The sequence below is a fragment of the Podarcis raffonei genome, chromosome 13 (assembly GCF_027172205.1).
Source record: "Podarcis raffonei isolate rPodRaf1 chromosome 13, rPodRaf1.pri, whole genome shotgun sequence".
NCBI classification, from domain to species: Eukaryota; Metazoa; Chordata; class Lepidosauria; order Squamata; family Lacertidae; genus Podarcis; species Podarcis raffonei.
Window position 1 is genome coordinate 45,248,665 of NC_070614.1, and position 25,561 is coordinate 45,274,225.

Genomic DNA, 25,561 nt, shown 5'->3' on the forward strand with positions numbered 1-25,561 from the left:
TGTGATTTCGTGAAAACAGGCCTTTGTGGGACAAATGGGGAGGCCTGCAAGGCCAGCCCAATGGCTAGCAATGCCGGCTGGGACTGAAGGGGAGTTGGGGGTCCAGCAACATGTGAAAGCAGCCACAGATTCCCTCTCCCTGGCACAGCCCCAGACTCCTGCTGGCCTGCCAGTCGGCTCATCTTAGGCCCTGGCTGGCTGGGACACAGTGTCCTCAAACTCTCTGCAACACACTCTGAGCTGCCAAAAAAAAGCTTTATGTTTACGGTGGCTTGATTTGGCCTGTTTGGGCTCTTACAAGAGGCCCATGGATGGTGTGGGGGGTTATGGCGTCCCCACCCCCTTCCCTCTCACACACCCATGGCCTTGGATGAGGCATTTCGCTGCGGCTATGACGTCAGCAGAGCAACTAAAGGAGAGGTGGCAGTAGCTGCACATTTGCTCTGCTGAAGGCTTTGTGCTGAGCAAGCTCAGGAGCTTTCAACTATGGGAATTCATTTCTATAAATGCTACATTAGGTTAACTACAGTAACATTCCCCCCCCCCTTTTTTTGGTAATGTACACTATCTTTTTTCTCTGTTTTGTTTTCTACGTGGCTACTATTTCCTGTTTCTTCTTTCTTGTTTCTTGTCTTGCTCTGTGTGCTTCTAATTTATCAATGAAGAATAATAATGATAATTGTTATGTACTGAGTTGAATAGGATCCAAAAGGCAGCAGTCTGATTGATTCTAGAACAATAGGATTCAGAATGCAGCAGTCTGATTGGTCCCAGTCCACCTGGAGCCACCCAATCCAGCTCCAGGTGGAAGGGAATCCACAACCTGATTGGCCTATAGGAGAATCCCGGAATTAGCCAATCACGTGGGGCCCATTGTGTAAATACCGTATTTTTCGCTCTGATGCACCAGACCATAAGACGTACCTAGTTTTTGGAGGAGGAAAACAAGAAAAAAAATATTCTGAATCCCAGAAGCCAGAACAGCAAGAGGGATCGCTGCGCAGCGAAAGCAGCGATCCCTCTTGCTGTTCTGGCTTCTGGGATAGCTGCACAGGCTGCATTTGCTCCATAAGACGCACACACATTTCCCCTTGCTTTTTAGGAGGGGAAAAAGTGAGTTTTATAGAGCAAAAAATACGGTAATGTATATAAGGCAGACATTCTGGGTGAACTTCCATTCCTCCTCACCACTATGAGCTGAATAAAGAGCATGAAATCCACTCTAAAATCAATAATAAAAAGTACAGGAAACGACCACCCTCCGCCGTTAAGTTTCCCTACATCCAGCCTGATCTGTTGGCTCCCACCTCAGCAGCGTGATAGACAAACCCCATCTGCTAAAGTTTGCATTGTTACAATCTCTTCCTTTTGCCTGTCCTGGATGAAAAGAAGCCGCCTGCGTCAGGCCAGTGCCCCAATCTGGTCCAGCATCCCATTCTCACAGTGCCTTCCTCCTGCTGGAAGCAAACAAGCAAAAGTATTCAGAAGCAGCAGAGGTAAAACCCAACCACCAAGATTAGTAGCCACTGACAGCTTTATCCTGCATGAATTTGTCTAATGTAATAATTCTCCCATCAGTACCTCTTTTGTCTGTCTGTCAAGAAGGAAGATGAGCTTCAGTTGGTAAAAGAAACAAGCAATTCTGGCAGAAGGCCCTGGATAGAGAGAATTGGACCCTAACTATCGGAGGCTGGTTTTATAGTTAGTTGCTGAAACTCAGGCCTAGGGCCCAAATAATAGAATTGTAGAGTTGGAAGGGACCCCAGCGGTCATCTAGCTCAACCCCCTGCCATGCAGGAATCCTGCCCACAGCTGTCCCTGGATGGGCTCGAACCACTAATCTTCTGGTTAACAGCAAGACACACTGACCCATTGTGTCCAGCCGTCTCTAGCTGGCCCTTGGGACTCTGCCCAAGTCATAGCTATCCATAGCTATCGGCCATTATGGATAAATGGAACTGACATGTTCAGAGGCAGTGTACCTGTAACTATTTATTTATTTGGTGTGGCTAAAGAACAGCGTTTTCAGAGCTGCTGCCTCCGGACTCTTCTGCCTGCTGAACCAGACTGGTGGTCTGATCCCAGATGGCTTTTTCTGTATTCACCAGGAGCTGGTTAATAATAGATCTGGGAACTGTTAATCGCTGACACCCCAATGACAGGGAGAGCATCTGCTTATCCACCCTGGGGAGGGTCACTGAATTCCACAAAGGTAAAAATGATCAATTCCACCCCCCGACCCCAATTAATTTTGGGAGACCTGGGTCTTGTCTTAGCTAGTTTAAACCTGATCATGATGTGGCAGGGAGTGATATTTCTAAAGAATGGTAAAAGTGCCTTTGTGGTTGGATGTCGAAATGCACACTCTGGCTCAAATCTGAACTTTGGTCACAATGTGCACATATAAATTTAGAATGGGCTGAGAAGGGAAGGAGCTCCACAAGCTACAGGGAACCGCAGGTGGCAGAGCCTAAACTTGGGCGACTTAAGTAGTAGAGCAGAGGGGTAAGTACAACACCCATTTATTATATTTATTAAAGCAATAGCTCTGGCTAATAAGAGCGCAGTAAAGGCACTGTGTGTAGCAGAAGCCAAATCCTACTATAACTTAGAATCAGAATTGGGAGGGTCCCGAGGGTCATCTAGTCCAACCCCCTGTATGAATCTCAACTAAAGCATCCATGACAGATGGCCATCCAAACTCTGCTTAAAAACACCAAAGGAAGGAGAGTCAATTTCCTTCTGTGTTTCCTGCTTCATGCTAACCATTGTTTGCTGTGAAATCTGAAGGTGTGTGTGTGTGGGGGGGACAGACAACAACAACATATCACTGTACAGTGGTACCTCGGGTTACATACGCTTCAGGGTACAGACTCCGCTAACCCAGAAATAGTACCTCAGGTTCAGAACTTTGCTTCAGGATGAGAACAGAAATCGTGCAAGGCAGCAGCGGGAGGCCCCATTAGCTAAAGTGGTGCTTCAGGTTAAGAACAGTTTCAGGTTAAGAACGGACCTCCGGAACGAATTAAGTACTTAACCCGAGGTACCACTGTACTTCGTTGTGCAAATCACCCAGCACCCCTGATTGACTTTAACTGCAATACCTTAATTTGTTGTTATGTGACTGAATCCCACCAGAAAACAGCAATATTCTGGATGTGCCCTGGTCAGGTTTTTGAGGTAATCGACCTACGGTTTTGGTTGCTCTAATAAAATTGTCACTCTAATAAGGACTTTGGAATTTTCCTTTCTTTTTGTGCTTCCCCCTCCTGGCATTAGACTTAGCTACTAGTGTATATCCATAGTTATAGGCCAGGCATCCAAAGTCTGTTTCGGGGGCCTAATCCAGCCTGCTGATCGATGTAATCCGGCTCCCGTTGCAGCATATGTCCTGGGGTAAAATCCTTCAAAAAGCTCAAAAGTTGAACAACTTGGGGGTTAAATCCTCAAAAAAAAAAGCTCAATAACTTCAGTCCTTAAAAAAGCTCAACTTTGGTTGGCCTTCACACATGTTCAGATAATCAAATCTGGCCCTCTTTGAAAAAAGGTTGGGCACTCCTGTTACAGGCTGAATGTAGACACATCAAAAATGTGAATCAGTTAAACAGGTTGTAAACTTCATACAGGGAAATCCCACTGGCGAAAGACAACCATCTGGTGTTACAGTGTTATAACGCATATAAAGTGCTTTATCTTTACGAATGTAGCTGAGTCCATTATATAGTTACTCTGGGCATACTGCTAGTCTGTATCCAAAGAAACAGAAATAAGTTGCCATATAATGCACCAGACTTTTTGTCCATCTAAGCCAGGACTGCTTGCACTGGCTGGCAGCAGCCGCCTTCTGTAGTCTCTTGCCATTGCTGTTGGATCTCAATCAAGCAATCAATAATAAATCTCGGACAACCAATGATCGATTCTGAACCCATTTTGCCTGCAAGCGTGGGTTCTGCCCACAAGGGTTCTTGCAAAGGTTCCTTGTCTTCACAAAAAAAAACCCAAGCAGTAGGTTCCACCGAGATTTGAACTCGGATCGCTGGATTCAGAGTCCAAAGTGCTAACCATTACACCATGGAACCTTACACAAGAAATTTCCCTGGTTACGAGACAATTAGCTACCTGGCTCTGCTACCTCGTAACCCCCAGAGAGTTAAGTGGTTTGGAGAAAGAAAAAGACAAAAAGGTTTTTGAACGACGATCAACAAGGGGCGCGGGGAGAAGAGCGCATTCTCGGCGCGGGAGGGGAGGAGAATGAGCTAGGACGCCTGGGTTCTCTTCCAGGCTCCGATCTCCAGAATAGGTGATTGGGGGGTAAGGACTGCATTTGGGAGGCAAAATGTCGAGGTGAGGGGTGGAGATAATGACTCTCTCTAGGGAAATCGTACGGAGGAATGTGATCAAGATTCCTGGGTTTACCTCCCCCCCCCCGACCTCTCCCCCCGGGCAACAAAGTTTGGCCATCGCCCCCCACGTGCCTCCATTCAAGGCCAGGAGGGAGGGAGGCAGAAGGGAGGCAGGGGGATCGGCCAATGGGGAGGGCGCTGCATCGAGTCACCGCCTCCCCTGCGGATCGTCCCTCTTTTCTCCTCCCACCAAAGGGGCTGCGCGCAGTAAACTTTTCCCCCTAGCGCAGTGAAGGCAGGCGCTCCTCTTTTCGCCCCGTGATCGAGGGACCGCCGGGGTAGAAGATCGCGCTGTTGTGGGGCTCAGAGAGCGTGTGAGAGAGGAGGCACCCCGCGACATCCACAGGTAATCGTTATCTCGATGCCACGCGGGGAACCAGCGTGGGAAGGCTGGCTGGCCCCTTGCCAGATCCAGGGGCGCGGGGACCCCAATCATTTGCTCCGCGGCCGCGCGCTACGATCTGGTGGGGTAGGAAGTGCTTCTGCACGGGATTCGAACTCTAGACCGCTGCGGACGTGTTGGGTATAACTAGCAGAGGCTATGTGTGGCGCGCGGAAGTTGTTGGTGAGTTTCCACTTTGCAGGGCTGAATCCAATCTTTCCCGGGATTGCTTCCAGGTCGCGGAAGCTCTTGCAACAGTTCATCTTCAAGGTGCTACAGATTTATTAATTTTTGCTCCTGCTTATGTTAATTTTCACATCCCTCTCAGAAATAATACCGAACCCGTGTGTGGGTCCACACGTGATGATTCCTCGCTTGTAGAAAGGGCTGGTGAACAGAGGCATGCAGACGCAGTCCTGTGCCTAGAGAGCAACGTGTGATCCAAACACGACTTTTTTTAAAAAAAAGGGGGGGTTAGAAGAGGCCAGCCCACGATCATTTTTACAAATCAGCCCGTGTGCCCCCTTTCACACAAATGCTTGTGCACGTGGAGAGACAGTGTCTACCCGCAGGTTGTGGCTGTAGTCAGAACATGTGAGCAAGTATACAGTACAATTTTATTTTCTAGTTACAGGATTTTAGCAGGCAGTTGCAGGGCATGTGCAAGTTGGAAAACTGCAGAATATCTGTGCTGAACCTTTTGCAGCAGCAAACAGTATTGAAAGTGGGAGCGCATAATGTTACAATATTGAGCACAAATAATAATGAATGCACAATAAAGAGGATGTCTGCAGAGGCCCTTAGGCATCAATCACCTATTTCTCTTTAGGTATCTTTATGGGCGACTGCATGAAGTCCTCAATCTGCTTAAAATTAGCCAAGACTAACTAACCCTTAGTCTATGTCCCTGAATTAAATGCATCCTCCTCCCTTGATTATCCTTGCCTCCATTTCCCTAGTGCCTCCTTTGGGTTGAATTTTAGACTGTAGAGTCTTTGGGGGCAGGGAACTGCCCTCTTGCACTTCATAAAACACCTTGGTGCTTTAATGATAATGTTATTAATCATCAATAAGAGCATCAACACTTTAGTCAGGACTTCACTGGTGGCAGTGACAGTGAAATCCCAGTTAACTTTAGCTAGATGGTGTGAAAAGAATAAAGGATTGAGCCACGTTCACAGAGCCAATCTCTGCTGGTTGCACGCGGTGTGTGGTTTGCCGTTTGTTCTCAGTTGCAGTTTGAGAGGCGGAGAATTGGGGGATGTTCCCTGAGCTTTTGAAACTTGGACGATGAAGCAAGAAATGTGATTCGGAGGCCACTGACCTATTTGCTTCTCCTTATCTCTGGGATATTTGGCTCCAGCGAGCTGGCCTTTGGGACATCTGTGATTAGCGCAAGGTGGATTCTGGGGTGGAGAGGGACATTGAGAAAAGGGGGTGGGTGGGAAACTCTATGATTGATTCAGCCCACTCAGGGCCGGCTCATGCGTGAGGCAAAGTGAGGCAACGGCCTCAGGCGGCAGGATCCACAGGGGCAGCAGATCTGTCCTCCAAGGAATGCATTGCCTGCTGCTGCTGGCACTTCTACAGCGGCCTTTTGGTATATAGGAGGTGCTATTGGTCTTCTCCTACCCTTGTTCCCAATGGACACCTTCACCCTTCTTCCCTGGTGAGGAGAGCGCCATTTTGTGGTTTGCCTCAGGTGTCAAAATGTCTTGGGCTGGCCCTGCCACCAAAGCCTCTTCATCTGTTGGCAGACACACACTGGTAAGCTCTGTCTGTATGCTCACCCCCCCCCGGCATCTTGCTCAGTGTCTTATGCCAAGGATGGGCAAGCTCTGGCCTTCCAGAAGTTGTTGGGCTACAGTTCCCACCATCCCTGGTCGCTGGCTGGGGCGTGGAGTTCAACATCTGTGTCCAGGGCAGCTGTTTGCCGGCTCCATCTGGTACGCAGGCTGAGACCCTACCTGCCCGCGGACTGTCTCGCCAGAGTGGTGCATGCTCTGGTTATCTCCCACTTGGTCTACTGCAATGCGGTCTACGTGGGGCTACCTTTGAAGGTGACCCGGAAACTACAACTAATCCAGAATGCGGCAGCTAGACTGGGGACTGGGAGCTCCCTACAGTACGTTTCCGAGCACAATTCAAAGTGTTGGTGCTGACCTTTAAAGCCCTAAATGGCCTCGGTCCAGTATATCTGAAGGAGCGTCTCCACCCCCATCGTTCTACCCGGACACTGAGGTCCAGCACCGAGGGCCTTCTGGCGGTTCCCTCACTGCGAGAAGCCAAATTACAGGGAACCAGGCAGAGGGCCTTCTCGGTAGTGGCGCCCTCCCTGTGGAACACCCTCGCACCAGATGTCAAAGAGAACAACAACTACCAGACTTTTAGAGGACATCTGAAGGCAGCCCAGTTTAGGGAAGCTTTTAATGTTTGATGTATTACAGTATTTTAATATATATTTTTTTGGAAGCTGCCAAGAGTGGCTGGGGAAGCCCAGCCAGATGGGTGGGGTATAAATAATAAATTATTATTATTATTATTATTATTATTATTATTATTATTATTATTTTATTATTATAACATCTGGACAGCCACCCTTTTGTGCCTTGAATCGCAGGCCTAGTCGACGCCTGGCAAGCCCTGCTCCCTCCATTACTGTGGTCCTTCGCCTGCCATGGGTCTCTTCCTGCCGTTCTGTGGCATCTGCTCCCTTTGCCCACCCTTCCTGTCCCTGCATGGCCTGATAGACCAACCTAGGAAGCTGAGTCAGACCCTTGGTCCAATTAGCTCTATGTAGTCTACACTGGCTGGCAGCAACTCCAGGGTTTCACACCCACAACCCTACCTGGATGCACCTTTTATGGAGGAGAGTGCTGTCAATGGCTACTAGATGGGCGTTCGGCCCGATGTTCTTACTGAACCTTCTACACGCAAGGCAGTTTTACTGCCACTGACTTACGTTCCTTCCGCCATAGAACCTTCCATCTCATCTTGTGTGTTTTTTTTAAAAAGGAAAATGGAGGCCCCTTGCAAAACGCCATCCCAAGCAGTCCCTCACAGTTGCTTTCTCTTCTTTCCTTGGCAGGACTCCGCCATGGGGGTCCTACACTACTACCAGCGGCCCAGCGAGGACGACACTGAAGTGGCCACACTTCTGCGTTCGGCTGAAGCCATCTTGGATAATGGCCTCCAAGGGGTGCAGAAGGAAATATGTTTCAACGTCAACTGGACAGGTACGAAAATGGGACACGGACTGTGTCTGGATTCTGAATGAATGGGGAGGTATGGAGGGAGGTGTGTATATTGATTCTTTTTTTCCTTTTTGAGTGGGTAGAGATTTGGCATGGCGCTGCCCCCCACCCCTTCTTGTCGCAGAGCCAGTTGCCTGTTGGGTGATTGCCCTGTTGCATTGTGGGTAGCTATAATCGTTTCTCCCTTCTGTTTCCTCGCCAGGAGAAACACCCCCAAACTCTGAGGAGACGGAGAAGCTGCTGTGGATCTTTGGTTGCCCTTTTGAACCCGGCGACATCGCACCCAAGTCCTTCCTTAGCCCAACTCCTTCAGATCTGCTGGTAGAGGTCGGCCCTCGGTACGTCCTGAGCTGAGGGAAAAAAGCCACTCTGCCCACGTCCTATACAATAATGGCAAGGGGGAGAGAGAGAATGCATGTATCGACCAGTTTCAGGCATCATGAACAGGCCTCAGGCAATTGTAGAGTTAAAAGGTACCCCAGGAGTCCTCTCCCTTGGAAGTTTTTCAGCAGAAGTAATCTGGACAGTAATCTTTCATGGATGCTTTGGTTGAGATTCCTTCTTCATTTCCTGGTTCACGCTAACCATAGTTTGCTGTGAAATCTGAAGGGGGGAGGACAACATATCACAGTGGTTTGCTGCCAAAGCAGAACTGGAAACTCTTGTTTAAGAACCATGGTTTGCAGTTTGTGTCTGGTGGCAAACTATGGTTTTGTGGATTTGATGTCAGGGCAAACTACAGCTACTGAGAAGGAGGATGGAAATCGGAGTATGTTGGTAGGAAGGAGCGTCCCGCCCCAATGCCTGACCACAACAGACAAACCATGGATTAGTTGTGATGTCTGAAACTCGGCCTTTACAGCTGAATCAAATGTTATATGACAGCTTTCATTTGCTAACTTATGTTACTTAACCAACAGCGTTGTTTATTTGTAGGCCACATCAAAATAATTTCACATAGTTGGTTGTTATAAGCCATATGAAAATTTAAATAGTTATAAAGGCTAACAAAAACATCTATTAATGAATGTACAGTAAAATTGAACTGTCTGCTAATAATTCAAACTAAATCTTGACCTTAAACAACACCCCCCACCCCGAAGGTCTGCAGGGGTCCCAAACTGCAGAAGCAGGGTGTCTCTGCAGTCAGACAGGGTTCCTCACCTCCCAAGCCAGGTGAAAATAGACCCCCCCCCCAAAGGAAGGAGCAGGTTTTGTTGAAACAAATGTTTTATGTTTGTAGGTTGAATTTCTCAACTGCGTATTCCACAAATGCAGTGTCGGTGTGCTGGGCAGCCGGACTGGAAAAGATTGACCGAATCGAATGTTCCCGTCGATACCTTTTCAAGGTGACTGTGGGTGGGTCTAAACACAGGAAGAAAACTGCTGTTAGATTCCTTATGTCACCACATATGCAAGAACCCCATAGGGATTTGGAAACATTTAACCCGATGGCTTCCACATCCTTCTCTTTCAGTGTGGGCAGCGCCCATTGGCACTCCAGGAGGCCTCCATATCGTCTACGCTGTATGATCGGATGACAGAGCAGTGTTACCCAGAACCCATCAGCAGCTTTGCTATAGCCACCTGCCCTGAGCCTGTGTTCCATGTCGATATTTTGGGAGAAGGGAGACCTGCTCTGGTCGAAGCCAACAACCAGCTCGGTATGAATCAGCAGGGTAAAGCTGGGCTTGGATAGAGATGGAGGACCTTCAGTGGCCATGCTCTGATTCTGAATGCCAGTTTCTGGAAGCTAACACCGAACTTATTATTGTCTGACCCTAGCTTGCATGGGCACAGCTTTAACAAATATCTCATTGGATCCTTTCTTCTCTCCTTTTCACTTGCAGAGACCCACGTGGATTTAGAGCAGTGTTTTCCAAACTTGGGTCTCCAGCTGTTTTTGGACTACAACTCCCATCATCCCTAGCTTGCAAGACCCATTGGTCAAGGATGATGGGAGTTGTAGTCCAAAAACAGCTGGAGAACCAGGCTTGGGAAACACAGATCTAGAGGGATTCAGCCTTCTGGTCTTAAAGGGTTTCATAGAATTTTGGAGCTGTGGAAGGGACCTGAGGGTCATCTAGTCCAACCCCCTGCAATGCAGGAATCTCAACTCAGCTATCCATGGCATACCTGTGCTTAAAAACCTCCAAGGAAGGAGAGTCCACCGCCTTCTGAGGGAGGTGATAAAGCTGTGTTCACCCCAGTCAGAGAGTGTTCTGGCCCTACCTCTGAAAGTGGAACTCTGTTCTGTCCCAGTTTCCCTTGATTATGAGAAACAATATTCTTTATTTGGCCAGGTTTGTGTGTATGTGTTTAGGATAAACTATAGACGCTTCTCTGCCTTACAGGTCTGGCTTTTGATTCCTGGGATCTGGACTTTTACACTGACCTCTTCAAGAAACTTGGGAGGAATCCCACCAGCGTGGAATGCTTTGATCTCGCTCAGTCCAACAGGTGTCTGCTTGGCTGTGGGGTGCAGAGGGGTTGGGCGGGAACTGGGAAAAACCTTCCTGCTTGAGGCTCAGGGGAGGCCATCTTACAGCATTGAGTCCCGCAGATTTTCACCATGCAAAGTTTTTATAAAGTAAAAGTTTTTCAACTGCAAGTTGCCTTGTGGGTGTGGGAGAGGGCCCTTTTTTGGGTCAAAAGTGACTTCATTTTTTTAAAAAAAAACCCAAACAAATAGGTGTTGGATAATAATAATAATAATAATAAATTTTATTTATATCCCGCCCTCCCCAGCCGAAGCCGGGCTCAGGGCGGCTAACAACAATAAAACAATACAAAAGTACAACACAAACAACACTCTAAAATCATTCATTATAAAATTAATTAAATTCAAGCCACTGGCCACCATTGGGCCAGAGCTCCGCGAAGATTGCCGAGGGAGGGAGTCAGGCTGTGCCCTGGCCAAAGGCCTGGCGGAACAGCTCTGTCTTGCAGGCCCTGCGGAAAGATGTCAAGTCCCGCAGGGCCCTAGTCTCTTGTGACAGAGTGTTCCACCAGGTCGGAGCCACAGCCAAAAAAGCCCTGGCTCTAGTTGAGGCCAGCCTAACTTCTCTGTGGCCTGGGACCTTCAAGATGTTTTTATTTGAAGACCGTAAGTTTCTCTGTGGGGCATACCAGGAGAGGCGGTCCCGTAGGTACGAGGGTCCTAGGCCAGAGGCTTTCAAAAGTCCACAGCTCCCTTGACGAACTGTATTCTTTCTGCGGCCCCCATGTGGGGCTCAGGAGCCCAGTTATGTCACCCCTTGCCTGCAGAGCTGGCAGCCTCTCACCCTTTTTTGAAACATCCTCCCTTGTGACGTGTTCCCTCAGCCTCCTCTCCTCTCTCCTCTGCTTGGGAATCCCCTGGGCAACCGCTGCCACCACCCCCGGTCTCTGAGCTGCCCTCCTGCCCCAAAGAGGTGCCTCCCCACACTGCCCCACAAGAGCCTAGGACTTGTCTGTCCATTCCCAACAGCAAGGGCTGGCGGACTGGCTGGCTGGGCTCCCTTGCCTGCTTGCTTGCTAATTCACTCTGACGCCACCTCGGCTCCTGGCATCAGCACCCCCTGGCCAGCGCCAGAGCCACCATTCGCTTGTGGTACTTGTAGACAGGGCTACTGGAATAAGCAGCCATACAAGCCTTTGGGAAGCAGAGATGCAAGAGGGCATTAGAGGAGGGAAGGAAGGAAAGAGAGAGAGGTCAGTGCTGCCCACGGCACCCCTGACCATCGTTCAAGTCACCCCAGGGTGCCACGGCACACTGGTTGAAAATGTTGGCATACAAGCAAGGAAGCGGGAGCACTTGGCAGGCCCCCAGCTGGCTCCATACCACCGGCCAGTGTACCGGACAAACTCCAGTCCTTGGTACCGCATAAATCAGTGACCTGAACTTCAAAAGCTAGGGCACGCTCTAATCAGCAGAGATAACGCTATGCAACAGAAGTGCCAGGAGAGTATGTGTAAGCATATTTACAAGCAATTTATTCAGCATAAGGTAAAGGGACCCCTGACCATTAGGTCCAGTCATGGCTGACTCTGGGGTTGTGGTGCTCATCTCGCTTTATTGGCCGAGGGAGCCAGCTTCCAGGTCATGTGGCCAGCATGACTAAGCCGCTTCTGGCGAACCAGAGCAGCACATGGAAACGCCTTTTACCTTCCCGCTGGAGCGGTACCTATTTATCTACTTGCACTTTGACGTGCTTTTGAACTGCTAGGTGGGCAGGAGCAGGAACTGAGCAATGGGAGCTCACCCCGTCGCAGGGATTCGAACCGCTGATGTTCTGATCGGCAAGTCCTAGGTTCTGTGGTTTAACCCACAGCGCCACCCGCTTCCCTTCCGATTACTTTTCATCATGACAAAAGGAAAACATTTCCGATCCCCTTTGTGTCCAAAGCAAGACAGCATAAGCAAAAGCTATACACAAACGGAAGTTCCCAGCAAGCTGTGCTGGAGTGTAAACAGGCATGTGACACACAATAATCATGCCTGTTCCTTAGGGTGGAATGGAATATCCCAACAGAAAACCACTGCTCTATCTACCTCTTAAGTCCAGAGGAGCAAATGGTGAACACTTGATGGGGAATGATAACAGGAATATATAAATAAATAAATAAATTTTATTTATATCCCGCCCTCCCCAGCCGAAGCCGGGCTCAGGGCGGCTAACAACAATAAAGCAATACAAAAGTACAACACAAACAACACACTAAAATCATTCATTATAAAATTAATTAAATTCAAGCCACTGTCCACCATTGGGCCAGAGCTCCGCGAAGATTGCCGAGGGAGGGAGTCAGGCTGTGCCCTGGCCAAAGGCCTGGCGGAACAGCTCTGTCTTGCAGGCCCTGCGGAAAGATGTCAAGTCCCGCAGGGCCCTAGTCTCTTGTGACGGAGTGTTCCACCAGGTCGGAGCCACAGTCGAAAAAGCCCTGGCTCTAGTTGAGGCCAGCCTAACTTCTCTGTGGCCTGGGACCTTCAAGATGTTTTTATTTGAAGACCGTAAGTTTCTCTGTGGGGCATACCAGGAGAGGCGGTCCCGTAGGTACGAGGGTCCTAGGCCGTATAGGGCTTTAAAGGTTAAAACCAGCACCTTAAACCTGATCCTGTACTCCACCGGGAGCCAGTGCAGTTGATATAGCACCGGGTGAATGTGATCTCGCAGCGAAGACCCCGTAAGGAGTCTCGCTGCAGCATTCTGCACCCGCTGGAGTTTCTGGGTCAGTCTTAAGGGCAGCCCCACGTAGAGCGAGTTACAATAATCCAGTCTGGAGGTGACCGTCGCGTGGATCACAGTGGCTAGGAAGGGGCTTATTTCAGCTTCCCATAGGCATCACTCTGGGAAACAGGATGCTCAACCATAGAATCATAGAATTGTAATCTCAACTAAAGCATCCATGGTAGATGACCTTCCAACCTCTGCTTAAAAGCCTCCAAAGAAGGAGAATCCACAAACTCCCAAGGGAGTTTGTTCCTCTATCGAACAGCTCTTGCTGTCAAAAATTCTTCCTGATGTTTAGTCGGAATCTCCTTTCTTGAAACTTGAAGCCATTGGTTCGAGTCCTGCCCTCTGGCGCAGGAGAAAAGCAGCTTGCTCCATCTTCCATGTGGCAGCCCTTGAGGTATTTGAAGATGGCTATCGTATTTCCTTTCAGTCTCCTCTTTTCCGGGCTAAACATGCCCAGTTCCCTCAACCATTCCTCATAAGGCTTGGTTTCCAGACCCTTGATCTTTGGTTAGACCTGGGATTTTTTTTTTTTTGCAAAAAACCGTTAACAAGTTCATTAAAATGGCTTTCTTAGCCCCCTTTCCAAAGCTTAAGGGGCTGTTCAATGGTGAGTAGAAGAAAATAAACCTGATCGCAGTGGATCATAAGAGCATGGCTCCAACAGAGCGCATGCTTCAGTCCCTGCCACTAAAGTAGGACTCTAAAGGCAAATAGTAGGCATGGAAGATCTTTATCTAGTTGAGTTCCTGCAAAGCTGGGCTAGATGGGCCAATAGCCTGACCTGGCGCCCAGCGGCTTCCTGTCTCCCTAAACCCGCCTCTTCTTCCTGCAGCGAGCACAGTCGCCACTGGTTCTTCAAGGGGCGCCTCCTGGTGGATGGGCAGGAGCTCAAGGAGTCCCTCTTCGAGTCCATCATGAAGACCCAGGAGCGGAGCAACCCCAACAACGTCATCAAGTTCTGCGACAACAGCAGGTGGGGGTCTTCGGGAACCGGCGGGAGGAGCGGGTGGCCTGCAAAATGGCGGTCTCAACCCCCTGTTGCCGTCTCGGGAGCAGAGAAGAAGCAATGGGGCAGGCCTAGAACAGAGGTGGAGAACCTGTAGCCCTCCTTGATTCGGTTGAACCTCAACTACCATCATCCCTGACCTTTGGTCAAGGCTGAGGGGAGTTTGCATCCCACATTGTCTGCAGGGACCCAGGTTGACAACTGCTTTTGAGCCAACTCCTAAGGCCTGGCTGAGGAACTCTGATCATTCCAGATGTGGACAGAGTCTTAACTCCCATCATGCCTGACTTTTGGCCTTGTTGGCTACAGTCAATGGGAGCTGGGAGTCCCTTCCCATGTGTGGCTTTCGGTGGCCGTGTGGCTTCTTCCTCTTCCTTTTTAGTTTTTATTTATACTTTTCAAATTTATTCATTTCGTTAATTTTACAATCCATTCAACATTTCAAAATTTGACTTCCTTCCCCCTCTTCCTGCGTTTCCTTAAATTTATTTTTTCATACCTTCTGCATATCCAAATTCATTTAATTTACTCATTTAATTATCTACTCTTATAAAACTGCAGTTTATTACACTAATCCTGCTAATGTTTTTAATCTGTTTACAATTTAACTGAAAATATTCAATGAACCATTTCCATTCTTTTATAAAGAGTTTGTTACCTTGATTTCTTATTCTTCTGGTAGGTTTTGCCATTTCTGCATATTCCATAAGTTTTTGTATCCATTCTTCCTTTTCTGGGACTTCTGCTTCTTTCCATTTTGGGCAGGTAACATTCCTGCCGCTGTAGTAGCATACATGAATAAATTTCTATACAATTTAGGTAGTTCTGTCCCTATAATTCCCAAAAGAAAAGCTTCTGGGGTTTGTTTGTTTTTTATAAAAGTTATTCTGAACATCTTTTTATAACTCATTATATATCATTTCCCAGTAAGCTTTAACCTTACCACATTTTCCCCAATTTACTTGGCAAGAAGCCGTGTGGCTTCTTGAAGCTGAGTGTGTGTGTTGTCTTCCCAACACAGTGCGATCCAAGGGAGAGAGGTCCTTTCGATGTGGCCCAGCGACCCATCTCGTTCCAGCCCCTTTGAGAAGCGGACGTCCACCCGGCACGTCATTTTCACAGCTGAGACCCACAACTTCCCTACTGGTGAGTGGATGGGAAAGGGGGCATGGTCTGAAGGGCAGGGTGCTTATTTCTAGCGCATCGTAAATTCTCCTGGCAGGCAGGCACCCCTGTGGACAGCTACCACCTCAAACAAATAGCAGGCTTCTTTGCATTGACAGAGTCTATGAATAACCTGTCTGGGTGCTCTGCGGAGGGAGTGCATTTGTGTGGGCTTTGACATTGCTTTTAAACTCTCCTTGCAGGCGTTGCTCCCTTCAGCGGTGCCACCACTGGGACTGGCGGGCGGATCCGCGATGTGCAGTGCACAGGCCGCGGGGCCCACTATATCGCTGGCACCGCTGGCTACAGTTTCGGCAATCTGCTCATACCAGGTTAGTAGCGGTGGCTTGGGCTCAACATACTGAAAAGGCAGCTGCAGAAGGATGTTTTGCTTGGCAACAAATGGATGGGTGTTGTACAGGTTTCTCCCCCCACCCCAGATTCCTTCCTCCCTCCCGTCCGAGTCTCCACCCCCATCGTTCAGCCTGGACCCAGAGGTCCAGCTCTGAGGATCTGGTGGTTCTCACATTGCGAGATGTGAGGTTACAGCGAACCACACAGAGTGCCTTCTTTGTAGTGGCACCCTCTCTGTGGAACGCCTTCCCATAGAAGACATCTGAAGGGAGCTCTGTATAGGGAAGTTGTTTTTTTAAAAATATTTGAGGTTTTACTGTGGCTTTATAAATTGTTGGGAGCTGCCCAGAATGGCAGGGGCAATCCAGTCAGATAGGAGGCATATAAATAATAAAATGATTATTAGCAGTAGAACTGTGCTTACTGCATGCCAGTGAGGCGATCCCTCCCATTTGCCACAAGAAGGTAGAATCTGCTGAATAAATCACTCCAATCAAATATATTTGCATAACTTTGACCAGCTGAGAAGCAAAGCCCAAGCACTGAATGTTTGCTTTCTAATGATTGGAAGTTGTCTGACTTCTGAGATTTCATGTGGTGCCTACCTTGATAACCAGAGACATTATTATTATTATTATTATTATTATTATTATTATTATTATTATATAATAATAATAAATTTTATTTATATCCCGCCCTCCCCAGCCGAAGCCGGGCTCAGGGCGGCTAACAACAATAAAACAATACAAAAGTACAACACAAACAACACTCTAAAATCATTCATTATAAAATTAATTAAATTCAAGCCACTGGCCACCATTGGGCCAGAGCTCTGCGAAGATTGCTGAGGGAGGGAGTCAGGCTGTGCCCTGGCCAAAGGCCTGGCGGAACAGCTCTGTCTTGCAGGCCCTGCGGAAAGATGTCAAGTCCTGCAGGGCCCTTGTCTCTTGTGACAGAGTGTTCCACCAGGTCGGAGCCACAGCCGAAAAAGCCCTGGCTCTAGTTGAGGCCAGCCTAACTTCTCTGTGGCCTGGGACCTTCAAGATGTTTTTATTTGAAGACCGTAAGTTTCTCTGTGGGGCATACCAGGAGAGGCGGTCCCGTAGGTACGAGGGTCCTAGGCCGTATAGGGCTTTAAAGGTTAAAACCAGCACCTTAAACCTGATCCTGTACTCCACCGGGAGCCATTATTATTATTATTATTATTATTATTATTATTATTATTATTATTATTTATTATAAAGCTGAGATTTCTCAAGCAGCACCAAGACCAGCAGTTGGTGGAGCAAGGGTGCTAGCTGCCCCCCCTGCTGCTTGCATTGCTGTGGCTTACCAGGAAAGAGAGGTGGGGGCACCAGCAAGGTTGGCATAGTGCGATAACCCCGGTGGAAACAATCGGGTGCTCCTGGCAGTGTGTTTGCCCCATGGCGACTTGCCCTTCTCCCTTCCAGTAAGCTGTGATGACGTCAGTGATGGCAGGTCAGCTAAGCACCCCTGCCTGCTCCTGTGCAGATTTGAAATCCTTTTACTTATGCCCTATAAAATATGCCCAGATAATTGTGCCATGTGACAGTCTCTTGAGACAGACCAGAAGCTCCTCTTAATAAGGCAGTCATGCCCTCCAATCCAAGACACAGGTGTGCCGAGTTGGGCCCGACATTTGGGGGGGCGGCGTCTCACCTGCATGACATCACATGCACGATGCCTGTCCCCCAGTCGGGCCACGTCTTCCGGGACGCACAAACATCCCTTTGAGGATTGCCAGAGTGCTTTGTGATTGTGGCGGGAGATCATGGAGGGCAAAAACCGCCCTCTGCGCCGCCCAGCAAGCCAGTGCTCAGCCGGGGTCAGCGGGGGATGGTGGCCCCCTCAATATGGGCGGCTGAAGGCCCTCCCTATACCCAGTGCCCCTGCCAAGGCAGCAAGGTGTACATGCACAAAGGTGATTTGAAGCAGCCCTAGGCTATGGGAGAAATCTGTCCTCTTCTTTTCCCATTCCTCACCGCAGGATACACTTTACCCTGGGAAGATCCGTCCCTGCTGTATCCGGACAACTTTGCCCCACCTGTGGAGGTTGCCATCAGAGCCAGCGATGGCGCTTCAGACTACGGCAACAAATTTGGGGAACCCGTCCTGGCAGGTGAGGCTTGCGGCATGATGATATTTGGCCCCTTTCTCGCTTCCGAGGTACAGCGTCCGGCTGGTTGGTTTGTTTCTCTCTTTGAAACCCCGGCATCCTTTAGCGACAACTTAGGGCATCTGAGAGTCCAAAGCGAGGGAGAACGAGGAAGGCTGTGTGTTTGGAAATGTGAGCAAAGCCCCCCATCACCTGTCTTCCAGGCTTTGCACGTTCTTTCGGGCTCCGTCTGGCAGATGGCGAACGGCACGAGTGGATCAAGCCTATCATGTTCAGTGGTGGGATTGGAGCGATGGAAGATGCCCACGTCCGCAAGGAAGCCCCACAGCCTGGTAATTTTTATTTAATTTAGCCTGTTTGGGAGATTGCGCTTGCTGTGATATGCATCTAATACACATGCTCTTTATTCCTTCAGCGCTGATGCATTTGCTCATGCAAAAATGATTCATCGATCGATTGACAACAATGAATTTACCACTCTATTATTATTATTAGTAGTAGTAGTAGTAGTAGTAGTAGTATTTATTAAACTTATTAGTCACTTTTTTAAAAAAAGATGTAGCTCAAAGGGACTTACGAAAAGAATTGGGGGGCCATCACTGAAAAGTCCAGTTCTTGCCTTCTTTGAACCTCCCATGAATGGGGCACCTGGAGAAGGGTCTCAGATGATGATGACTGCAGGAACTGGGGCAGTTCATAATAATAAGTGCTTGCTTATTTTGCAAAAATGTGTTATGGTACCTCTGTTGAGCTTGGGGAAGTTAAAGAGCTGCTGAAGCATTTGCTGCTGTGGAAATCCCACCCTCCCATCACTTGCATTTTGATATTTTACCAGATGCTCCCAAGGAGTCATGAGGACTAGAGCCTTTTTTTTTTGAAAGAAAACAAATCACAGTTGAGATTCTCAGAATATTGAATTTGGACCAGATGTTAGATTCTTTCTTTCTTTCCAACTGTACAATTGCGACTCAAGTTCCCATTTCCTTCTCAGGTATGAATGTTGTGAAGGTTGGAGGCCCTGTCTATCGAATTGGTGTTGGGGGAGGAGCTGCTTCCTCCATCCAGGTAAGTTGGGCGTTGCCTTCTGCTCCTCACCTTTGCAGGTGAAGGTGGCATCTCCCTATCAAAGCCTTAAGGCGAAGGTTCGGAGATGCAGGTATCTTTTAGGAGTCCTGGGCAGCAGAGATGTAGCAAGGTGGGTGCGGTTTGCCCCGGGTGTCACCTCCCGGGATGTGTGTGTGACAAAATGCTGTGTGACACTCAACGTCTGTGAGAGACGCTGTGGCACGTGCAGGCTTCCTTCTGGTGTAAAAAGCTCAATAACTTTGGCTCTGCAAAAAATATATGAAATAAAGTCAAACCATTTTTGCAGGCAAAAAATAAATAAATCCCAATGTGCGGGGGGTGGTGGTGGGGTGTTACAAGCAATTTTCCGCCCTGGTTACCACGTGACCTTGCTATGCCACTGCTGGGCAGGAGGCAATGATGGCCCTGCTTATTGGCCTCATTCCTTGGCCTTCTTAATTGGCGACTGCCCGTTGCCGACAAAGCTACCGCTTCCCTCCGCGAAGCCCTTCACACCTGCAAATGCTCCCCATGTGTGCAGGTGCAAGGGGACAACGCCAGCGAACTGGATTTTGGGGCGGTGCAACGTGGCGATGCTGAAATGGAGCAGAAGATGAACCGGGTGTTGCGAGGGTGCGTGGAGAACGGGGAAGGCAATCCCATCTGCAGCCTGCACGACCAGGGCGCTGGAGGCAATGGTGAGCGGCTCGGAGAAGGCTTTTGGGAACGTGGCTATAGGCTGAGCCGTATGTGCTCCAGGTTTTCCCCCTCCTGAGTGGTTTGATTTGGGCCACATGCGGCAGCTGAAGAGCGTTTGGACCTTACGGCGAAGGGGAAACTTGCAGGATGAAGAGCAGAACGGTTTCTAGTGGTTCAGATGTGGTTGAACAGGATATTCCTTTGTAATGTTGGGGGACCAGGGAAGGACCGTAGCTCAGAGGTAAAATCCCCTGCTTCACATGCAGAAGGCCGCAAGTTCAATCCCCGGCATCTCTGGGTAGGACTAGCGATGTCCCTTTGCCTGAAACCCTGGAGAGTTGTCACAGCAATTCTGAGCTAGCTACACCAAGGATGTGTCCCAGCTAGATGGATCAAAGTTCGGACTTGGCAGAAGGCAGTTTCCTGTGTCCCTACGTCCCTAAATGTCCCATTTGACCACAAAGCTTATGGGATGACCTTAAGACAAACCACCCCCTGTATCATAGCCGACTTCACTATAAGAATTCTATACCTGCTTGGTACATTAACTGGCTCATTGGCCTAAGGGTTTGATTCTTGCTTTCGGTGCAAGAGGTCCTAGGGTCAAATCCTGCTTTCTGGTTTCCCACAGGTCTCTAGTTGGCCACTGTGAGAACAGAATGCTGGATTTGATTGGCCAGCAGGCTCTTATGTTTACATTGCTACAAAGAAATTATGTTAACTAAGCGGCAGTAAATGATTTGTGAATAGCAATGGTTTTGTGGTCTGGATGCCTTAGGAAGAGGAAATGGAAGATGAGAAGGTTGTCTTTGGCCATCAGGGGTTCCCCCAGGGAATGTATGGCTGTGGTTAACTTTTCCCTCCAAAGGTAGAGATGGTCAACTCTACCTGGATGGATAAGGACAATGTTCTTCAACCTTGGGTCTGCAGATGTTGTTGGACTACAATTCCTATCATTCCTGATCTTTAGTGTTATCTATCAGGGGTCGGTGGCAGTTGTAGTCCAGCAGTATTTGAAGACCCAAGGTTGAAGAACATGAGATAAGAATGTTTTGAGCTGGGTGCGAACAGTAGGCCATTGACGGTTGCTTTTCTGGGTGAGAATAAGTTTGGAAGAATTATAGTAGCTGCTACCTTCAAGGATGTGTGTGTGTGTGTGTGTGTGTGTGTGTGTGTGGCCTCCAAAGAAACTCTTGCTTTCTGTTTTAGGGAATGTGCTGAAGGAACTGAGCGAGCCAGCCGGGGCTGTCATCTACGCAAGCCGCTTCCAGGTCTGTTTCTCGTTTATGACTTTCCTACAGACACCAAGCTCTTTGTCTTCTGGTCTGCTGTCCTTTATATCTATTGATTACTTCCCCATAGATGTTTCCCTAAATGCACAGAGCAGGGAGCAGTAGATTTAAAAACAAACCCATGCAAACAAAAATCTGGGAAAATCCCAAATTAAATCTACATCTGGGTGGAGAAATTCAGACCTGAAGGCTAGAGGTGGCCCTCCAGATATACTGTATTTTTTGCTGTATAAGACTCACTTTTTCCCTCCTAAAAAGTAAGAGGAAATGTGTGTGTGTCTTATGGAGCGAATGCAGGCTGTGCAGCTATCCCAGAAGCCAGAACAGCAAGAGGGATTGCTGCTTTCACTGCGTAGCAATCCCTCTTGCTGTGTTCTAGCTTCTGAGATTCAAATTTTTTTTTTCTTGTTTTCCTCCTCCAAAAACTTGTGGTCTGGTGCGTCTTATAGAGTGAAAAATATGGTATTTGTCTGGGCTGCATCTTCTCTTTCCCACCCGGTACGTCTGGCTTAGCACCCTCCTTGAGTGTTTGCCTGGCTGGAATGTGCCCGTGAACTCTTACAGCATATATAAAAACATAGTAAAACATCAAGCTTTCTGATACAGGATTGCCTAAAAGTTATGTAGTTCTTTATCTCCTTGGCATTTGAAGGGAGGGCGCCACCGCCGAGAAGGCCCTCTGCCTTCTCAGTCAGTTCTTCGTCACTCAATTTCTCTCTTTCTTCCTTTTCCCAGCTAGGAGACCCCACGCTGAGCGTTCTGGAGATCTGGGGTGCTGAGTACCAAGAGTCCAATGCCCTCTTGCTACGCCCACGCCATGCAGATTTCCTGCGACGCCTTGCCCGCCGTGAGAGGTGCCCTGTCGACTTCGTGGGCAAGATCAGTGGCGATGGACGGGTAAGACAGCAGGGGAAGGGGTGGAGAGAATGGCTGAAACCCACCATGCCGACTGCCTTGATGTGGGAAGGACTGTGCAGAAAACCATGGGCGTTATTTGGACATAACAATAAACTACACTAGTGGCCAAAATTGTGGAAACCTTTTGGGAAAAGTTTGTTTCTGAGGTTTGATGGCTCATAACACCACTTTTTTTTTTAAAAAAATAATGCCTTAAAATTATATATCAATGGAAAGATAATTTAATGAAGAATGCAATGCAACAAGGTTTGTTCAATTGTCTGTATTCTATAAAAAGTTATAGCCAAATAACCAGAAAAGGGAAGCACAACTTGCTACATTCCTTCATTTGAATGTAGCCAGTGAGCAGGAGTGTTTAGAGAGCCAGTCAGGTGTTATGAGCCATCAAACCTTGGAAATACACTTTCCCCAAAAGGTTTCCACAATTTTGGCCACTAGTGTCCAGTTGTGGGAACTACCTGCAGCTGAGAACCTTGGGGTTCTGCATTTCTTCCCCCCCTTTTCCGGTGAGTGGGAGTTTTGAAGCTTCTGCTTCTATTTTTCATGAACACAGTTTAGCATTCTGTCCAGACCCTGACTTTATATATATATATAGAGAGAGAGAGTGCGTGCTAGATTTTAGGAGTGTAAACCTTCACTGCGATGGTTGGTTTTCCGCTCCTGGTGTGGGGCAGACGTTGTTTGGGCCTGGGAAACTGGGGAGAGGTTAAAGTTGAGTGCCAAAATCCAAGAAGGGAGAGAAGGGATTGGGAAGGTTTGAAGGCAGAACAGTTTGGGAAGCGGGTGGTCTGTAAAAGTGACTCCTCTTCCTTCTTCTGGGCGAACTCTTGACAGATTGTGTTAGTTGACGACACAAAGGTCCCGGCGAGCGACGTGGAGCTGGAGAAGGGGCAGGTTGGAGGGAGAGCCACTCCTGTGAACTTGATGCTGGAATGGGTCCTTGGCAAGATGCCACGCAAGGTATGGCACACCTATGTGTGTGTGTGTGTGTGTCCTCCCCCTGCCCTGCCATCCCCAAAGAAAAGTTTTGGTAAAACATCTGTTTAAAGGTGTCCCAGTAGACCAAGGGTGGAAGAACCTTTTGCCTTCCAGACATTGGACTACAGTTCCCATCTTCCCTTACCACTGGCCAGGCTGCCTGGGGACTGATGGGAGTCAGAGTCCAAAGTCCAAAGACATCTGGATGGCCATAAGTTGCCCCACCCCCTCAGTAGATCTTGATGCTTTGAATCTGTGATACTATTATTATTTATTAAATTTGTATACCGCCCTTCATTCGTAGATCACAGTGGTGGTTCACAGCATAAAAACGTGAGACAAAAACACAAAATACAGAATACAAAGGAAAAGGAAAACAAACCAATCCCTCTCCCACGAATGTATTTGAAAAGCCATAGGATGTTAATCAGCCAAATGCCTGGTTGAAGAGAAATGTTTTTTGACTGGCGCCTAAAGATCTATAGTGAAGGCGCCAGGTGAGCCGCCACAGAAAAAGCCCGTTCTCGTGTTGCCACCCTCCCATTCCTTCTCTAAAATGCTTTGGCTTGGATTCCAATATCCTGTGTCCATTCTTGTTAATTCCTTCAGCTAGTTAGGACCTGTCCCTTTTATACTTATTGGATGAATATTTTCAGGAACTTTGTTCTTTTGTATTTGGTATAGAGATGTTGTTTTTATTTAAAAAATGCGTTCTCAAGCCGTTTTGCGGACTTGTCAGTTGCTTTGAGACATTTTCTTAGTGGTGAGGACGTGTCATAAATGAACAAACAATGGTGATGATTTCTGCCAACCAGGAATTTGTTTTGAATCATGTCCACCGAGACCTCAGGCCTCTGTCGCTTCCCCGTGGCCTTAGTGTGTCGGACGCCCTCCAGCGTGTGCTCAGGCTCCCGTCTGTGGCGAGCAAGCGCTACTTGACCAACAAGGTAAATGCCTCACAGATTTGCGCCTCTGGGTTCTTTTAACCCAGCCATCTTTTTTAAAAATGGAGGGAAGGTATATTTTCTGCTGATTCGTTTTTCTCCTCTTTTTCCCTCTGCCCTTCTCCCTCTGGTACAGGTCGATCGCTCAGTGACGGGCCTGGTGGCTCAACAACAGTGCGTCGGCCCCCTTCACACCCCACTGGCGGACGTCGCCGTGGTGGCCCTCTCCCCTTTTGAGACGGTGGGAGGAGCCACGGCCATTGGGGAGCAGCCTATCAAAGGGCTCATTGACCCCGCAGCCGGTGCCCGATTGTCTGTGGCAGAGGCCCTCACCAACTTGGTCTTCGCTCGGGTCACTGACCTTAAGGTGAGGCAGTCCCCACCCCACCCCGCCCCACCCCTGACATTTTCCCTTCTTGCCTTAATACAGTGGTACCTCAGGTTACAGATGCTTCAGGTTACAGACTCCACTAATCCAGAAATATTACCTCAGGTTAAGAACTTTGCTTCAGGATGAGAACAGAAATCGCGTGGCAGCAGTGGGAAGCCCCATTAGCTAACGTGGTGCTTCAGGTTAAGAACAGTTTCAGGTTAAGAACGGACTTCTGGAATGAATTAAGTCCTTAACCTGAGGTACCACTGTATCTCAGTTTTCCCTCCTCTCAGTTTATCCAAGGTGGACTAGGCTGAGAGAGGGTGACTAGCTTTTCACTCTGCAAAAGTCTTCTCAATGCCCTCATTTTACTAGAAGCTGTGGCATTTTGTGGTGTTTTTAGTTTTAAGAAAGGCTGCTTTCATTATATAATTTTGTGCAATAACCAACATGGCTGCTGATTGGTTTTCTTTACTACTTATCATATTACTTTATTTTACGTTGCACACTAGCCTAAAGGGGCCAGGAAATCTGTTAAATTGGCCAACCTGAGGCCCTGCAAATGTTTTGTGCTGCAACTCCCATTTGCGCCATACTGGCTGGGAGTTGTAGTCTCCAACATCTCAGGAGAGTAGGCAGGGGGGCACATTGGCAAAGACTGTGTTAAATCTGAATAATACACAAACTTTCAGATAATGGGTTGCCTCTGATTGGGCTGGGTAATATATCAACATATCGTCCCAAACCGGTTTGAAGTCCATATCAAGTTTCATAATTTTTGCACTGGCAATATATCGTGAATCGTGATGTGTGTGTTATGCAAACATTTTTAAAAGGGGGAAACTGAAGCCAGCCAATGCCTCTATGTAGCTCCATGCTTATTTCAGACATGGTGATATATCGGTATATCGTGTTTAGCTTGGTGACATATCACGATGTTGAAAACCAGATATCGCCCAGCCCTAGTCTCTGATCATATTCTGTGTAGATCACACACTGAAATCAACGCATTTCTCTTATGAAACCTCTAAGCGTTTTAAATATAAAACATTAATTTGTGTGCTAGAGTTGGAGGCTAGCCGTACGGGCAACCGCCTCCTTCCCACAGTTGCCTAACCTCTCTGTACATGTGGCGGCGACTTTTGTGTCCTTCCAGGACGTGAAATGCAGCGGGAATTGGATGTGGGCAGCCAAGTTGCCTGGCGAAGGGGCTGCCTTGGCGGAGGCCTGCAGGGCCATGTGCTCTGTGATGGGTGAGCTGGGCGTGGCTGTGGACGGCGGCAAGGACTCCCTCAGCATGGCAGCCCGCGTTGGCACGGAGACCGTTAAGGCACCTGGTGAGGAACAGAAAAGCTTCTGCTAAGGGATAGGGT

The 25,561-nt window shown here is 48.3% G+C and overlaps 1 protein-coding gene and 1 non-coding gene across 5 annotated transcripts in view; one reads left to right on the forward strand and one right to left on the reverse strand.

The window, feature by feature from the left end:
* The first annotated feature begins 2,415 nt into the window (after window positions 1-2,415).
* Window positions 2,416-25,561, forward strand: part of PFAS (phosphoribosylformylglycinamidine synthase) — a 39,592-nt gene continuing 16,446 nt past the window's right edge. Inside the window, exons 1-19 of one of the 4 annotated variants that reach the window (XM_053361228.1) lie at window positions 2,416-2,505; window positions 7,874-8,021; window positions 8,242-8,377; window positions 9,283-9,388; window positions 9,517-9,703; window positions 10,394-10,499; window positions 14,091-14,231; window positions 15,286-15,410; window positions 15,632-15,760; window positions 17,791-17,922; window positions 18,123-18,251; window positions 18,911-18,984; window positions 19,526-19,682; window positions 20,893-20,954; window positions 21,711-21,872; window positions 22,728-22,853; window positions 23,687-23,818; window positions 23,952-24,182; window positions 25,345-25,525. In XM_053361228.1, coding sequence (XP_053217203.1) covers window positions 7,883-8,021; window positions 8,242-8,377; window positions 9,283-9,388; window positions 9,517-9,703; window positions 10,394-10,499; window positions 14,091-14,231; window positions 15,286-15,410; window positions 15,632-15,760; window positions 17,791-17,922; window positions 18,123-18,251; window positions 18,911-18,984; window positions 19,526-19,682; window positions 20,893-20,954; window positions 21,711-21,872; window positions 22,728-22,853; window positions 23,687-23,818; window positions 23,952-24,182; window positions 25,345-25,525 — 2,455 coding nt within the window. In that variant the 5' untranslated portion in view covers window positions 2,416-2,505; window positions 7,874-7,882. Of the gene's footprint in view, window positions 2,506-4,279; window positions 4,312-4,543; window positions 4,750-7,873; window positions 8,022-8,241; window positions 8,378-9,282; window positions 9,389-9,516; window positions 9,704-10,393; window positions 10,500-14,090; window positions 14,232-15,285; window positions 15,411-15,631; window positions 15,761-17,790; window positions 17,923-18,122; window positions 18,252-18,910; window positions 18,985-19,525; window positions 19,683-20,892; window positions 20,955-21,710; window positions 21,873-22,727; window positions 22,854-23,686; window positions 23,819-23,951; window positions 24,183-25,344; window positions 25,526-25,561 lie in introns of those variants that run through there. The other 3 variants (XM_053361230.1, XM_053361229.1, XM_053361227.1) reach the window with 3 other exon arrangements.
* Window positions 4,008-4,079, reverse strand: TRNAQ-CUG (transfer RNA glutamine (anticodon CUG)). The gene has a single exon. It is a non-coding gene; the product is annotated as a tRNA-Gln (tRNA).